We start from the raw sequence: 19,603 nt of genomic DNA on the forward strand, positions 1-19,603 counted from the left end.
TTGTGTATGTACTGTATAGTATAAGGTATTAGAAACTGTTCTTTTTGTGTTGTTCCCAACGCACAAACAAATATATTGTATGAGTCATGTCTGTTACTTTTCTTTACTTGTGTAGAATTGAAAAACTATATAATGAAGTGTTAACTGCTATTTTCTCACACCTATATGTGTAAAAACCAGTCTCCATAAAAATTAAAGAATTCTGTGTAAAACCAGCCAACGACGAAGGCCATTTCCATCCTCATTACAACTAGATTCTTTGTCCTCTACAGCAGCAGATATTCTATACTAATTATCAACAAAAAATATGTTCTTGTACAAAGTATTTTAATTGATATAACAATTAATCTAAACCACAAATAATTAATCGTCAATTATCAGCTTAAAAAAAGCAATTTCAGACATTTTGAATTATTTCAACTTCTCCCCTTCCTTCTAAAATTCTAATAAAAACACAAGAAAAGAATGGAATCTTTTACCAACTGAAACTAGAATAAAAGTAACTGGGAAACTCAAATGTCATTTAAGTGATCCTAAATATATCTACTGAAAATGCAATCCAATCAAAAGAAAGAATAAATAAATAAAAAACATATAAAGGGACAACTCCGTAACTAAAAAAGAATACAAAAGGACAAGAATATTAATTGAATTAAAAGTGAATGTATTGTTGCTTCTTTAATGTAAGGATTAACATGGATAATTCATTGAAAATCAGTAATATCATTTTACTGTTGTAAGCTATGACTATACTATTCGTAATCTGTTTTTCTACACTGCTAGATGCATAATGCATTTTCAGCTGTACGATCCATCTACAGCTAATTTAATTGTAAGATTCTTCTGCTTCATTGTAGGACAAACATTGAATATTTATTCTAAGTTCATCGATAAACTCAACCGACTGAAGGTCAGTCAAATGTCAGTACAACTTTACCTCCCAATATTAATAACTAAATTCAGTATCTACTGTATATTCAAATATTAGTTGGGGCTAATATTTTTCAAGATGTTTTTATTTTCATTCTATAAATTGATTAATTATCAGTATATCACTGGTTCAGAATTTAAATATTACAGTACAATTATTTTATTATTTTGCAGTTATAATAGTACTAATAATATGATTAATATCATATTTTCAGAAATAATTTATTAACCTATTTATTATATCTTTTAACTGCCTGCTTAATTAAAAGTAATTATTGATGAAATTATCAAAAATGTGTTTTGTCTTGCTCAGTGTTCTCAACTAATCAATATATGATGAACATATGCAATGGAATACAGTATCACGTTGATAGTGGAGACAACAAGCATAACAATAAACATATTGTAAGCCTTGTTTAATTGCAACAGTCAACTGACCAATCAGGAGTAGGAACTGTATAGATCAAAAGAATTGATTTGACCATTCATAAAAAGGTCATTAACCATATGGCAACAGGCCTTTGTTGTGTTAGTATGGACAATCACTGAAACCATAAAGACACAAGCCTGCAAAACACAACCACACAGACACATTGCAAGCCCTCAAGACACAACCACACAGACACATTGCAAGCCCTCAAGACACAACCTCACAGACACATTGCAAGCCCTCAACACACAACCTCACAGACACATTGCAAGCCCTCAGCACACAGACACATTGCAAGCCCTCAGCACACAAGCACACAGACACATTGCAAGCCCTCAACACACAACCACACAGACACATTGCAAGCCCTCAGCACACAAGCACACAGACACATTGCAAGCCCTCAAGACACAACCACACAGACACATTGCAAGCCCTCAAGACACAACCACACAGACACATTGCAAGCCCTCAAGACACAACCACACAGACACATTGCAAGCCCTCAGCACACAACCACACAGACACATTGCAAGCCCTCAGCACACAACCACACATACACATTGCAAGCCCTCAAGACACAACCACACAGACACATTGCAAGCCCTCAAGACACAACCTCACAGACACATTGCAAGCCCTCAAGACACAACCTCACAGACACATTGCAAGCCCTCAACACACAAGCACACAGACACATTGCAAGCCCTCAACACACAACCACACATTGCAAGCCCTCAAGACACAACCTCACAGACACATTGCAAGCCCTCAAGACACAACCACACAGACACATTGCAAGCCCTCAAGACACAACCTCACAGACACATTGCAAGCCCTCAGCACACAAGCACACAGACACATTGCAAGCCTACAAGACACAACCACACAGACACATTGTAAGCCCTCAAGACACAACCACACAGACACATTGCAAGCCCTCAAGACACAACCTCACAGACACATTGCAAGCCCTCAGCACACAAGCACACAGACACATTGCAAGCCCTCAACACACAGACACATTGCAAGCCCTCAAGACACAGACACATTGCAAGCCCTCAGCACACAAGCACACAGACACATTGCAAGCCCTCAACACAGAGACACATTGCAAGCCCTCAGCACACAAGCACACAGACACATTGCAAGCCCTCAACACACAGACACATTGCAAGCCCTCAACACACAGACACATTGCAAGCCCTCAACACACAGACACATTGCAAGCCCTCAGCAAACAGACACATTGCAAGCCCTCAATTACATGCAGTTTAATACAGGAAAAGCTCTGGGAAATGACTTTCCGAATATGTTTCCTGCTGTACAACAATATTTGGTGGAAATTTAAAGCAGCGTTTCATAGTCTGTTATGGTCTGCTGTGTCATATAAACAAACAATGAAGTAAAATGAAATCAAGTCGTAATTAATGGGCTTAATTGTAACTGGATAGGATAATTTCAAATTTGAATATTGACCAAAAAAAATTAATGGAAGGATGCAATCCGTCCAATTATTACAAACATGATGACGATTGTACTGCAGCATATGATTATGATACTGCAGTAAACTGCAATTAACAGTTCATGCTTTACAATTGTTACTAGTAATTAAACCTATAGAAATTAATGAGATAAGGCAGACGTTCAAACCTTTAATTTAACAACTTTTGGAGGTTTACATATTTTGGCGCAATCACGGCAATGAAGATCGTGGGCTGGTTAATGCGAGCTAGTTTTTTTGTTGCTCTTACGCCATCTATATTACTTACGATATCACAAAATACCCTGCGATCGATATTTCAATGGTTACAAGGAGCGTCGCGCTATTCTAGCAACTTATTGAACGTAATATATATAATATTAGAGACAAAAATAAACATAATTTGGACAGTAAACATGGGTTTGAACAATTTTTATTGTTTTTGTTTTCAAACAAAAAATTGGTTAATTTTTTAAATATTCATGGGAGTTCTGAAGAAATATCGGGAGTATTAGAACATAGCTGGATAAGGTGGAATAATTAAAAATATTATTTTTAAAGTAAAATCATTGGATAATTATTTGTGGTTAACATATTGTATTAAGAACCAAATCAGAGTAAAACCACAACAACGAAAAAATAATTAAGTTTAGAAATTTTACAATGCTATTGTTATTTCCATTGTTATTGAAATAAGCATGGTTTATTTTTATCAGTTTTTGTCAATAAGCAATATGGTTACAGGATACAATAGGAAATGCTGATACCAAACAGGTGGCCACCAGGAAGTGCACCAGTACTGAATTAAACATCATTTATTATCATATTATCTTTAAAATAGTTGTAATAAATATAAGAAGGAAGTATACAGAAGATAAGTAAGGCTTTTGTCATAAGAGGAAGTCCTGACTACATACGAGCAAACAAACCACTCACCAAATACATATTATTTAACATCTGTTTTCAAATCAGTCAACATAAGTCCCCCACGTTTTAACATTCAAATTATTATTAAAATCATAATATCCATAAATCATTGTTTTACTGTATTTATCTTTAATTTTCAGTAACGGTATGTTCCAATGGTTTCTCTGCTGCTAGGTTTCAATATTTACTGTATATATACTGTGTTCAACTTTCCGTAAATCCATGCATATTCATTATCTGTCTATTGTTGTCCTTTATTACACTGCAGACAGGGTTTCTGTTGTCCATACCTCCACAACATGATATTATCCATAAGCATACGTATGCCTTTGATCAACATCTTAGTTTAAATGCAACTGTACCACTTATGAAACACAGTATGCTAGTACTGAAAGTGTGTATCGTATATAATGAAATTAAGAATAAATAAATAAGCGTTATAAATTTGTTTGTTACATATTTGATTTCACGAAAGTTTTTTTGATTATTTTTTTCTAGAGTAAAATTTATAAATATTTTTTTGATTATTGACCATTTTTACTGATTACAAATTGAGATATAATCCAAAAAGTGCAGAGATTATCAAAGTAATCTTGCAGGTCTTATATATTTTGTTTTGATTAAACAGCCCATATTTGACATGCATCTATTCCCTACCAATTATCAGATGGATTTTTTAATCCCTCCTAATCTCCTACACTAATCTTACACATTTTTTCGAAAGTTGCAGATGAAGGTGATCTTTGCTGTTGAATAATTGAATAACGTTTGGCATGGGTGAATTCACACAAAACAGAATTTTAGAATTAGTAAACACAATTTGTATAAACTATTGGAAAATATTTGTACAATTTTTGTTATGTTATGCAAAAGAAGAAAGTCAGAGAAGCATTGAACTATCTATAACTATTTCTTTAAAGAAATAAAATTGATTATTCTTTGATAGCAGAGAGTGTCCATTCTATATGTAATCATTGAGGCCATAATCTAAGTTTAGAGAATTAAGCAGATGATATCAGAGAGCGATTACTCATTATTGTTGGACTTGCAGTGCTGTCTCCAAATAACAAAGTATATATATATATATTCATTACAGTTTGTGCAAAACAGGCCAAGTTTCCAACAGTTTCATACAGTATGTTTAAATAAAATTCATGCAATTTTTATCATAGAATAAACAAAACATTTTAGGTAACCGTATGGTTTTCTGGAACTCTGTCTACACTATCAAACTTTATGTGACAAAAAATGTCATGTGCCCATATATGGACATAATGATGTCATATCACTACAATATTTGGACATATCACTACCTTATTTGGGCACATCAAACTAGTTTGATAGTGTAGACAGAGCTTTAGATTAGCAGACACAGAACTAAAGTCTAACAATTTTGAGTGGGAATATAGGAGGGAAAGTATTTTCGGTACTACAAATGTCAACCAATCATATTCTTAGTTTACAAAATGTGACAAATGTGTAAAGTATTTTGTGGATGGAGTTCACGACCTAGATGATTTAAAGGGTAGAGAAATAGGAGAAACTAATGTCACCCATGTGTCAAAGATATAGAAATATAATACAGTGTATTTATACTGTTTTGATAGTTGAACATTAAATTCAACACAGACAAAAAGGCTACCCAATTTTAAAGTTAACAGCTACTGTTTAACAGACAGAGTTTAGTACATGTAGGTAGTGCAGGTGTCAAATAGTTATGTGTGGGTACTGTAGCAACAGAATTAACATAGTCCTTGGTTTCTAAAGCTCTGTCTACACGATCAAACTAGTTTGACAAAAATAAGTGTGATGTGCAAATATGGTAGTGATATTTTATCACATAAAGTTTGATAGTGTAGCTTTAGATAGTGTTTTATTGATATTAGGCTAGGTTATGTTTAGCGGAGAACTATAATATGGAAGACTTTAAATGTGAGTGTCCCCGCCCACCTTTTTACCAACGCAATAACATCCATGCCATAATTACGTACCTTCTCCTGTCGTTAATTCTAGGCTGTGGATTACAACGCTCAATTATTGAACCCAATCTTGGATTGTTATAATTACTGATGCTTGAACTCGGCTGCAACCAGGGTTGCGATTGATTTGGTGTTTGCCACGGTCTTACTAAGGGAGGACTCGGTGAAGCTGCCAAATCAATCAACCCTTGAGACATTCTCCTTCGTTTCCGTGTTGGGCTTTCACTCTATAAAGACAGATAATAAACAGTTTGTTAGTTTTAAAACCATAAGAAAATTAACAAAATATTACTAATACGCACCAGTATGCATAAATACATTTTCATAGTTCCGGATTACTGTAGGACTAGGAGTCATTAAAATGTTTGGCTACCAAAATCAGCACTTATTTGTATAAATTGTATAAAAGAGATATCACAAGGTATACATATGATGAGCTCAATTGTTTTTTCAGTAAGTTCTAGAAAAATAAGCATTTCTTACAATTTTATATAACGAAAATTTGGTGCAACGCGGGTCTCTATATCCAAGATCTCTTGGTTACAATTCGTAAAAGATTTCTCTCCGGAACAAAACAAGCACATGGTTGAAATAGCAGGATGTCAACACATACACAAACATACTACTATATAAATGACTTGTATGACTGATATACAATATTATTTATCAAATTACCTGTAAAACTATCTTATGTAAAAAATATAATAAATGAGAAAATATTCAAAATCAAGGTTAAGGAGAATGTGGGTGAAATCTGATGAGACATTTGATCTCATAGAAATCAAAAATATACTTAAAAAAACGTAAAACGTGTTTATTTTGTTTATTTTAAAATGAATCTTCCATCATGAAATGACACAACGGTATATTTGATTATTTTGTGTTTTTTTTTAATAAAATGTACTAAAGAGTTGTTGCTGAAACAGTGGCATGGTGGTTGACATGTTTGCTTGCGAATCCCAGCATTTTTGGTTCAAATCCTTCCGAAATTTCCAAATTTTACACTCAATACAGGCCACTACCTAAGCCTCGTATGAGACTTAAAAAGCATGGGTTTTACATCATGTAAGTAAGTAAGTAAATGTATTTGCTGTTGAATGGTGTAAAAAAAAAACTTGATGGCGTAATTAGGTTATTGATGAGTTGGCTCACAAGACATTAAACTATTCTTATCTAGTAGTATACAACTTTAATAATGCAGTATACATTAATAGAACACTAACATCAACTAATTAATATCAAAAACCTGCCAGTTGACAAAAACACAGGGGGGCCTTATGCTATTCACAGACTACAATGATGTTAATGATCGAAATGTATGCAATAGAATCATTCTGCATCAATGAAATTAATTAAGCAAGGTTTTGTTGATTTGATTATTCAACTAGACCACGCAGTAAAGCTATGTATAGCTGCACTTATTAGTAAAGTGCCTAAAAAAAACATTTTCCCACATAACTTCAATTTCATTGATAGCTAAAGAAGAATACCTTCTATCTGTGTCCTCTTAAAGCTCTGTCTACAATATCAAACTAGTTTAACAAAAAAAGTGTGATGTGCACAAATATGGTAGCAATATGCTCAAATATAGTAGTGATATGATATTATGTCCATATATGGGCACATCACATTTTTTTGTCACATAAAGTTTGATAGTGTAGACAGAGCTTTAGAGGTGTGTTGTCCCAAAGGAGAGGTTCTATTTTATGGACAACTAAATTACAATCTTTTGTACTCATTAGCGATATCAAATTTAAAACTAGGACACGCGCATTAACTTAAAACACAATAACAATATAACCCCATAATTGCCAACCATCAATGTATAATATTATGCAAATTTGTTTTAAAACTTAAGTCTAAATTGCAATCATGGTTAAAAGCTTAGAATCAGAAGGTCATGGCCACTACGCTAACACTGTTCAGTTACAATGACTAATTTGCACTTTTAGTGTTTAATAGTCTCAATTAAGATCTTAAAATGCTTACGTGATATGAATCGTTGCGGCAAAAACTAACGATATGTAGAAGAGTACCTTGCTCTTGGAAAGAGTCTCCCAAGAGAATATGCCTCAATTTACAAAATAACATAAAGAATGCAAGATGTAGTTAACGCAAGTGTCATCAACAATATCTGATCATCAGAAAAATCATCTTAAAAATATGTAAACAAAGATTCTAGATTTAAAAGCAGTTTGGAATTAAAAATCTAAAACAAAATTCACTGGATAACGCCTAACAACGGGTCCCCTAAAAACAGCTAATAGGCCGAAAGATTGGTACAAAATTTAGGGCGCTGTAGAAAATTCACTTATGCATGCAATTTCAACTATAAACAATTTTTTTTGTTAGGCCAATACACGCTTACTTCATGCATGTAACTATGATACATTGAAATGAATAATACAAGATTATCGTAAGATCAAGGTACTTTTATCTCGTTTCTTCTTACTTATTAACAACCCTCCTAGAGCAATCTATAAATTAGCAATTAATAAAACCACAAGGTTAAAACAGTTCACTATCTACAGAGGGCTTACTTTTTAAGAGTGCAGACTACACAATAATGCTAAGTAAAAATTAAGCTGGGCTAGGAGAAAATAACCCCTTAAAAATAAATGTAGACTTGCAATATATCAGTTTTGGTGACCAAAACAAATTAATTCAACCTAGCCAACAATGAATCAATTTATATTTCACTATAATAATACTGATTTGTGTAGTTATTGACAGTCAATATGGCAAATTCAAGACGTATTGAACAAAAAAATGTCTCATTTACATAATTTTTCATAATAAATGATTTCATATATTTTATTTATTGGTTTTAGCTAGAAATATCACATTAAACTTTATATTGTCTTGGAAATCGACATAAGAAAAACGTTTTTTTTCAAGTTGTACATTGCGGAGAGACTTCCTTTGAATGTGCTTACTAGTGAGCATCACACAAACAAATACAACAATAAAATACTATCAAATATTGTAATTTTGCTTCTGAATATTTGTAGGATAGGTTATTGAACTTGTTTCTCTCATACAGTAATTATTAAAATCATTCATTATTTCATTTTATCAGCATGAGATAGAGTACACAGGTTATTGCTAAGCTATGAAAATTCTAGATAAAGAAACAAAGAAATTCAAAACAGATTAAAGAAGGCACACATTGCTGTTCTCAATTTCATGTCCACATATTGCACACACCTCTGGTAAAGTCATCATAAAATATCACAACACTGGCGAAACATTTTATATTTTTGCATGCTAACATGTTAAAACTATCAGAGTACAGAAAAGAGTTTTTGTTTTTACAGCATGGTCACTGCAAAAAGCATACCAGACACATACAGCACCCAGCATGGAACTACATTTAGAGTGGTTAACAGCATGTTTCAAACAAAAGATGAGATATTCGAATTCTTTGCGAAGAAACAATGATGATGTTGATTATTATTGATCCTGCACATTCAGCTGTTGAATCCTGCTGTGTTTAACGTGTACACTTAAAACAAACAGGCTTGCTATCAAGTACTTGTTGCATACTGCATTGTTATTAATATACAATCTGCTACAGCCTATACATTGTGAATTACTTGATCATTTCTTCGCTATCTTTAACACATCCTTTAATTACTATGCCTGCATTTAGTCTCAGAATCGTTTTTGTCTCAGATTTAGTTACAAAAATCTAAGGGTAGATGGCAAAAGTTAAGGGTGAGGAAGTAAAATAATTTTCAATGTAAATACTTTTTAGGTATTTAAGTATAAATGAAGGTGTTAGGATGGTTCTGGTATAAAAACCTAAATATTCTCAGTTTTGGTTGTCTCTCTCACAAATACATAATTTTAATCATTGGACTAATTCTTAAAATCATTAGTGGTTGTTTGAGATACATGTGTTTATTTTGTCAGATGGAAAATTGAAAATCTCTGTTGACAATACAACAGCAATATCACATTGTACTGTTAATGAAGTCTTCATTTCATACAGCCATGGGAAATCCGATGTTGAACCAACAATTTTACAGGTGTTAAAGTTCTCAGGCAAAGCTTACAAATACTAGCAGATACTATACTAATAATAAATTAATTAATTAGAAGTTCCTCTTGTGGTTGGTATACTATCACATCATTAGTGTTATTATAAAGTTTAAAGTGATATCGTAAAGTCTAAAGTTCTAACATGTCAATAGATATCATACATCAGTTGGGTTCAGTAATAAATTATCATATAATTGCAAATACAATAAGCTTTTTACCTTTGAATGTGATATTAATTCAATGTTCCTAAGTACAAACTACTGGAAGGCAACACCTCTTCTGGACTGAGTAGTAACTGTATATTCCTGACTACTCATATTATGCGACATTACTGTATGATATAGTGGGAGTATCTATGGGTGTTTTGTTTACTATTTCTATAGAGATAGTGCAACGACCTAGAGTGCATCTCTGTATGACTATTGACCCATGACTTATCATTAATCATGCTCAGTTTCTTTGTTTATTAAAGTACAATCTATTTCTAATTTTAAAAAGGTAGCTTTATCTATGTGATCTAAGTGAAATCTATTTATTTTTATTTCAACAATATTTTACAAAGGTGGTCCATCCAGCAGAGGCTGATCATTAGGGACCCTCACAAAAATACATCATGACGAGACATAAACATGTAACAATAAAAATCAAATTGAAATAAATATAATTTATAGGATCTAAGGGAAATCTATGGGATCTAAAGAAAATCTATGGGATCTAAAGAAAATCTATGGGATCTAAGGGAAATCTATGGGATCTAACAATATATATATTTCCCCTAATATTGGTTTCAAAAGAAAGTGTCCCCTTAATAGCAGTAACAAAAACAACAAATAAATATGCATATAATTAAATGTATCATTTAAAATTGAGTAAAATCTGAATATCTGGCCCATATTATTAAGTGAACCTACATTGTATTCAGTAACAAACGAGCACTAAAATCCCGTAAAAGTGGTTATGAATTGGAAATGTGTTTGCACAAAAACTGTCTGTGCGAAAATGAAAACATATTGTTAAGTACAAATTGTAATAATGCCACAAGAGAACAAATCAAAATGATATTATAATATATGTATCTAGGCAATAGAAGGTTAAAGATATGTATACTGGTCTTTGTTAGCTCGATACTCAATACAATTTTGTCCTTTGTATGTTGTTAACAGGCTTCGCGTGATTATTGTATTGTAATCTTTTATTATAATATAATAATTATATAATTTTTATTGCAGAATATTTATTCTATCATTTATATTTTGCATAATAAAAAAATATTTATTATTTTCAATTGCATTTTTTTTCTACTATTACTAAGTTACAGAGACAAAGTTGAATAGGTATGTTTGGCTTCTAAAGCCTTGTCTACACTATCAAACTTTATGTGACAAAACAAATGTGATGTGCCTATATATGGACATGATGATGTCACATCACTACCATATTTGGACATTTTGTCAACCTAATTTGATAGTGTAGACTTCCATAAGTCATACAGTGGTTTGTATAAGTCAACCATAATTTCATAACATTCAAATGTCTGTTGAACAACTATAACAACTTGATTTAAAACAAATTGACTTTAAAATTTAAAACAATTGTTATGTCATACTCAAATTCATTAAAATCTTGATATTCGTGATTATTTTCAGAAGTTAAAATACAAACAGATTAAGGGTTCATATTTTACACATTTTCTCTCTATTGGGAATTTAAAAAAAATCTAAAACATGACTTTGAAAGACTATTTATTTGTATGTTGATATTGTTGCTATAATAACCTTTCAAAAGTGTTTGTTGCTACAAATGCTGAATTCTACAAATGCTAAATTCTACAACACCACAGCCAATGTATACAACAAACAATAAGGTAACCTTTCTTTGTTAACAGTTTCAAAACAACACTTTCTTCAATAAGAGTTTTGGCACATATTGAACCAGATACTAAATCATAATTTAACATAACAAAGCCAAGAGGAAGTGGGTGATTTAGTATAGAAATCAAGTGGTGCGAAACGATACTCCAGAATTGCAAATAATCTAAAGGATTGTGTGTTTACTACTTACTTGTACATTGGGTTGGTATACAGTATTATGATATTACTATTAGGTTATGTTATAACTACATTTCCATAAGAAAAACCAAGAAGAAATGTACATGCTGTAATGTTTACCTTGATGGTATACCATATTTATTCGGATAGAGCCCCAGGGTGGTTATGTTCAGGACGGTTTTTAGGGGGAATATATCAAGAAGTGATAAAATACAGTAATAATCAGAATGCTTGGAAAATTGTAGATCATGTCAATCAATGAATTCTACTACAAATATAAATGTGTTGTAATACAATATTGTGTATATATGCATGTGGCAGGGCGTTTATTCGAGGAAATAAATAAAGGCCCTGGGTTGTTTATTCGAGGGGGAGGGTAGGGAGTTTATTCAAAATGATGGTCTTAAGGGTTGCATTTATTTGAGGGAGGCATTTTTTTCAAAGCGGGACGTTTATTCAAATAAATACAGTAGTAGTTGTTCTGGTTAAAGTTAAAATGGTATTCAAAATGGAGATTCTGCCCGTATAACTTACATAGAAACTGTTAGTTGGTATTAAAATTGAGAAAATGAAAACCAAATGTTCTAAAATCTGAGGAACAATACTGTAAACATCTGTCTTTATTGAAATGTGTACCTGCAATAATAGATAATAACAATGAAAGCTGTAAACAAACCAAAGGTGTTCACTAGTGTCCCTCAACAACAATGCCTTCCTTTTTATTCTATGATCATCATATATCTTTTGAAAGTTTTTTTTTTATTTTGCTGGTACTATGTTTTTCATTAGAACTATGTTATTATTATGAAGTGGGTTAGTAACTTGTTTTGATAAATCAATATTTCTCAAATAAACCATTAAAATGAACTTTTGAATTTGTTATAGGTTTATAATGCTCACTCCGGCTACTGTTGTTTGTTACATTGAATATGACATGTATTGTAGCAGTACTTCCATCTTGAAAATAGTCTAGTGGTAGTAGGCCCTAAAAACATGTATTTTAGAGTATCAGTACTTGAAAAATGTCTATACTTTAGTGTCATTTAAAAGTAAAGGCCCTAAAAACAAGCATTTTTACTTCATAAGAAACTACCATTAAAGCTGGTAGGTCAGTACAGACTTCATATGAATCATGTTCTAGTGAATAATGTGACTCATCTTAAATGTATTTAAGTACTTAAAACGAGTCACAAAAAATTGGATCTTAATCTGATTTTCCATCTCAACAAAACACAAAAGAACTTATGGAAAATGAAACAAGAAAGGTTAAAGTTCATATAAAATATTCATAAACAATTAAGCATATACCACAACAACCTCAGAAGGTAATCTTAACTGCCTTTAGCAACCCTTGTTCCGGTCCTATACATTTTAAGTAATACTATCAACATTAAGATCAATACAATGTATTGTATGCAATATTATATCTAATTCTTAGGGTCAGGTTTAAGTTGACACAGTATAATGAAGTAAAACCACCAATACATAAAACATAAGAGATATTTAAACTTTGTGTCGCCTTGACCTACGCTGAGTAGAATGACCTAAATATCTCAACACATTTATTAACAGAAGCAATATCAGCTTCAATGATTTTCTTTGTTGTTCACCTTTTGTATTTCCTAAATATTATAATTTCTCAAACTTATTCGTTTTTGGTGAATTTTACACCACAAATTTCCTATACAAAGTTTAATCTCCGTTTGGTTTATTCAAAGATTAAAAATTCCCTCAACAAATTAAAACGCAATGAAGCAACCCAACGAAAAGGTGAAAATAATGAAAACTGTGAACATTATTTTTTTTTTTCATATTAATAAATAAAAATGTCAAAGGTCATAGTAAGCCAATCACAGTGACAAGATTCTATTTTGGAGTCCATATGGCCGATTGCAAATACCGGTTGTTGCTCTAGAAATCTTTGCTCCTAAGACTAATTGTGACTAAAACTCTGACCCAATTACAGCTGTCACGCTTCACTGACCACTCTACTAATTTCGACAAGTATAATTTTTAAAACATGAAACGAATGAAAAAAAAAACCGAAGATTGTATCATATTACGTCTTATTTTATATTCCAAAAGGCAAATTACTGAAAAAAAATGTGTGGGTAGATCTTGGAGAATAAAATAAAATAAGCAAAAGGCTAAATCAAAGCAGTAGAAGAAAACAGTCAAAAGAAAGTGCCAAGTTTTCAGTTTTTTTAAAATAAATTAAAATCAAAGAAATTCTAAACTAACCAATCTTTACTAACTATACTACTGAAATTGTAAAATAAAAAAAAAACAATGAAATATTTAACTTAGTATAAAAACAATGAGTATACTGTAGTCATTTACTTTCTACTTTTCTAGATCATCTTCATTCAAGACATTACACTTTAAGAATGGGGTCACATGAAATACATACTGTATTTAATTCCTTCTGATTCCAATGTTTCATTATCCTCAATCCAATGTTTACATTGGTTGTTATGGTAACTATTTTAATATTAGATGACATCTGTAATTATTTTTACATACCTTCCAGATTTTATAAAGTACAAATTTGGTAAAAATGTAAACAAAATATAGTAGCTAAACCTATTTCTGTACTAAAGTATCTTATTATTTTTTAACATCATTGAAACAATCGATATATAGTTAAATGTATCAAAGTCGAAGAAAGCAACATTGGAAACTCTATAACCTACCTTAGAATAACAATTCGCTCTCTATTTAAAATAATCGGTTTGCAAAATATTCTTACACCAAATTCTTATACATCTGACTCCTTCTGTGGACTCAAGAACACTGAGCAACAAAGCTTACCTCATGGCTTATCAGAAAACAAAGAACAGGATTTAGGCATGGGCCAGAAGTCCTGATAAGAGGTATTTATGTTTACTACAGTAGTTACACAAAGGATTAGCCTCAGCTACTCCTACAGAAATCCTACTTTAACCTACCAGTACATTTTAACAATCCTGGAAAAGACATTATTGATTTATTTTACTCCTTTCTTCTTTATTTCTATGTTTTCCAATGATATATTCAATCCAAAATCCCATACTACAGAACTCCCATACTAAGGAGGGTTTATGACAATAAAAAAAAATCAATAACTTTGTCTATGAACTAGATCACATTCAGAGACGTATTGACTAAACAAAAAGATTAAATAGCATTAAATACCATCTTGTACATAATGCAAGCATGAAAACATCTTAAAATAGAAAGTTTCACCCTATTTTTTACTTCCATGACTAACCAGTGCACGATTATAATTAGGTGATCATTTAGAATAAAATGATCACCTATTGTTATTGTATAAAATCTTTATTATTATTTTTTTTATTTTTTTTATTTTTTTTATTTTTTTAGGTGATCATTTAGAATAAAATGATCACCTATTGTTATTGTATAAAATCTTTATTATTATTTTTTTTTTTTTTCTTTTTATTGTTTCTGTACACTATTTTGTGTAACAATTATCTCAAAAAGTTTAATGTCAATGATTACAAAAATTTCAGAATATCTTTCAAATAATATAACTTAATCCTAATAAGCTTTCCAGCGTGATCACTCATCCGTGACGACATTTATACGCCATTTTGCGAAATCACATTATCAATCATATCTCCATAATTCATTATCACATAATAATGAAATTCACTACACGTAAACTTCAGATCAAGGGTAAAAATATTAGCAAATAAAAACGCACGCGCACGTAGGTTCATGCGCGTGATATCGCGCATTGAAAATTTAAAACGCTCAAAATTAAGTTTTGATCAATTTAGAGCATGAATTAGGCCATTTGCGTGTTTCAAAAAATTACTGCGCAAAAATGCGTTTTTGCGCGCGCGATACTTAAAAAGCGTAAAAAACATGAATTTTTTTTACAAATCTCATTCTACTCACCATCCTTAGTACATTCACCAAATTTGAGTCAGTTCCGACTTAAAATAACGCTATACGAGCACGTTAAAAATGACAAAATGCGCACATTAATTTTACAAAAGTTCTGAAAATGGTGAAAAATAGGTCTTTTTTAAAATGAAAATAATTCTTCAGAATGCAAGATGACCCCCGATTTTTTTAACTTATTCTGGAAGCCATTGAGTTGTAGATATGAATTCATGTACACATTTTACGTACAAAATGTTTTGACGTCATCAAATGGCCACTTGAATTTAAAAATTAGGATTTGTTATCTTTTTGTGTAGATTATCACATTCAACAGAGCGCATCTTGGTTATGTGTGCTCGAATTTCGCACAACTTTCAGTATGTGCTTGCTTAATTAATTATCTTTATCATGAGTTGACACTATCTTCATTTTAATGACGTCATCACGCGTAAAAACTTGAATAACGTAGGCCGTGTAATTTCACCGTCGCAGTAAATTTGAATATCTTACAGCTCTTCAGAATTGAAGGTTACCTTGATGATTATAATTTATTATGAAAGCTGATGAAATGTAGATATTAATTCATATAAAAATTAAGCCTATCGGATGTTGTGACGTTAACATATGGCCAGTTGAAGTGAAAAAGTAGTTTTTTCATATTTTTCGTCAAAGTTATACACAATTCAAAGAGCGCGCACAGCGCTTCTACGTGCCAAATTTTTTTCAAAATCTTATATTTTTTTGCTCAATTAATTATCTTTCGAAATTGTCATCTTAAAGTTTAGTTTGATAACGTCATCATCCCAAAAAATTAGAACATGTGTGTCCCGTAATTTCACCTATGCTACACTGTATATAGATATACAGTATATACTGTACATATTGTATATGGCGTATAGGCACAACTCAGCACTATAAGCATATAATAGGATGGCATACATCAACATTTTCCGATCGTATGTTAACGTACGTGCATGTTTAAAAAAAATTAATTTCAGTAAAATGATAAAAATGATCACCTATAATTCGTCAAAGTGACGAATTAAATTCTAGTTTCTTTTTATTGTTTCTGTACACTATTTTGTGTAACAATTATCTAAAAAAGTTTAATGTCAATGATTACAAAAATTTCAGAATATCTTTCAAATAATATAACTTAATCCTAATAAGCTTTCCAGCGTGATCACTCATCCGTGACGACATTTATACGCCATTTTGCGAAATCACATTATCAATCATATCTCCATAATTCATTATCACATATTAATGAAATTCACTACACGTAAACTTCAGATCAAGGGTAAAAATATTAGCAAATAAAAACGCACGTGCACGTAGGTTCATGCGCGTGATATCGCGCGTTAAAAATTTAAAACGCTCAAAATTAAGTTTTGATCAATTTAGAGCATGAATTAGGCCATTTGCGTGTTTCAAAAAATTACTGCGCAAAAATGTGTTTTTGCGCGCGCGATACTTAAAAAGCGTAAAAAATATGAATTTTTTTTACAAATCTCATTCTACTCACCATCCTTAGTACATTCACCAAATTTGAGTCAGTTCCGACTTAAAATAACGCTATACGAGCACGTTAAAAATGACAAAATGCGCACATTAATTTTACAAAAGTTCTGAAAATGGTGAAAAATAGGTCTTTTTTAAAATGAAAATAATTCTTCAGAATGCAAGATGACCCCCGATTTTTTTAACTTATTCTGGAAGCCATTGAGTTGTAGATATGAATTCATGTACACATTTTACGTACAAAATGTTTTGACGTCATCAAATGGCCACTTGAATTTAAAAATTAGGATTTGTTATCTTTTTGTGTAGATTATGACATTCAACAGAGCGCATCTTGGTTATGTGTGCTCGAATTTCGCACAACTTTCAGTATGTGCTTGCTTAATTAATATTCTTTATCATGAGTTGACACTATCTTCATTTTAATGACGTAATCACGCGTAAAAACTTGAATAACGTAGGCCGTGTAATTTCACCTTCGCAGTAAATTTGAATATCTTACAGCTCTTCAGAATTGAAGGTTACCTTGATGATTATAATTTATTATGAAAGCTGACGAAATGTAGATATTAATTCAAATAAAAATTAAGCCTATCGGATGTTGTGACGTTAACATATGGCCAGTTGAAGTGAAAAAGTAGTTTTTTCATATTTTTCGTCAAAGTTATACACAATTCAAAGAGCGCGCACAGCGCTTCTACGTGCCAAATTTTTTTCCAAATCTTATATTTTTTTGCTCAATTAATTATCTTTCGAAATTGTCATCTTAAAGTTTAGTTTGATAACGTCATCATGCCAAAAAATTAGAACATGTGTGTCCCGTAATTTCACCTATGCTACACTGTATATAGATATACAGTATATACTGTACATATTGTATATGGCATATAGGCACAACTCAGCACTATAAGCATATAATAGGATGGCATACATCAACATTTTCCGATCGTATGTTAACGTACGTGCATGTTTAAAAAAAAATTAATTTCAGTAAAATGATAAAAATGATCACCTATAATTCGTCAAAGTGACGAATTAAATTCTAGTGTAAAATTGTTTTTATACAAAAACAATTTTACTTCCCAATTTCTTTTTGTACAGATTTTGTGTAACAAATATCTCAAAAAGTTTAATGCCAATGATTACCAAAATTTCACAATATCTTTCAAATAATACAACTTAATCCTAATAAGCTTTCCAGCGTGATCACTCATCCGTGACGACATTTATACGCCATTTTGTGAAATCACATTATCAATCATATCTCCATAATTAATCATCACATATTAATGAAATTCACTACACGTAAACTTCAGATCAAGGGTAAAAATATTAGCAAATAAAAACGCACGCGCACGTAGGTTCATGCGCGTGATATCGCGCGTTAAAAATTTAAAAAGCTCAAAATTAAGTTTTGATCAATTTAGAGCATGAATTAGGCCATTTGCGTGTTTCAAAAAATTACTGCGCAAAAATGCGTTTTTGCGCGCGCGATACTTAAAAAGCGTAAAAAATATGAATTTTTTTTACAAATCTCATTCTACTCACCATCCTTAGTACATTCACCAAATTTGAGTCAGTTCCGACTTAAAATAACGCTATACGAGCACGTTAAAAATGACAAAATGCGCACATTTATTTTACAAAAGTTCTGAAAATGGTGAAAAATAGGTCTTTTTTAAAATGAAAATAATTCTTCAGAATGCAAGATGACCCCCGATTTTTTTAACTTATTCTGGAAGCCATTGAGTTGTAGATATGAATTCATGTACACATTTTACGTACAAAATGTTTTGACGTCATCAAATGGCCACTTGAATTTAAAAATTAGGATTTGTTATCTTTTTGTGTAGATTATCACATTCAACAGAGCGCATCTTGGTTATGTGTGCTCGAATTTCGCACAACTTTCAGTATGTGCTTGCTTAATTAATTATCTTTATCATGAGTTGACACTATCTTCATTTTAATGACGTCAAAAAATATGAATTTTTTTTACAAATCTCATTCTACTCACCATCCTTAGTACATTCACCAAATTTGAGTCAGTTCCGACTTAAAATAACGCTATACGAGCACGTTAAAAATGACAAAATGCGCACATTAATTTTACAAAAGTTCTGAAAATGGTGAAAAATAGGTCTTTTTTAAAATGAAAATAATTCTTCAGAATGCAAGATGACCCCCGATTTTTTTAACTTATTCTGGAAGCCATTGAGTTGTAGATATGAATTCATGTACACATTTTACGTACAAAATGTTTTGACGTCATCAAATGGCCACCTGAATTTAAAAATTAGGATTTGTTATCTTTTTGTGTAGATTATGACATTCAACAGAGCGCATCTTG

The 19,603-nt window shown here is 31.5% G+C and overlaps 1 protein-coding gene across 1 annotated transcript in view; it reads right to left on the reverse strand.

The window, feature by feature from the left end:
* LOC144837845 (E3 ubiquitin-protein ligase RNF38-like) overlaps positions 1–19,603 on the reverse strand; it is a 67,508-nt gene that overhangs the window by 13,799 nt on the left and 34,106 nt on the right. Inside the window, exon 4 of the mRNA XM_078693121.1 lies at positions 5,762–5,976. Coding sequence (XP_078549247.1) covers positions 5,762–5,976 — 215 coding nt within the window. The remainder of the gene's footprint in view (positions 1–5,761; positions 5,977–19,603) is intronic.

Source organism: Antedon bifida, chromosome 3, assembly GCF_963402885.1.
Source record: "Antedon bifida chromosome 3, ecAntBifi1.1, whole genome shotgun sequence".
NCBI lineage: Eukaryota > Metazoa > Echinodermata > Crinoidea > Comatulida > Antedonidae > Antedon > Antedon bifida.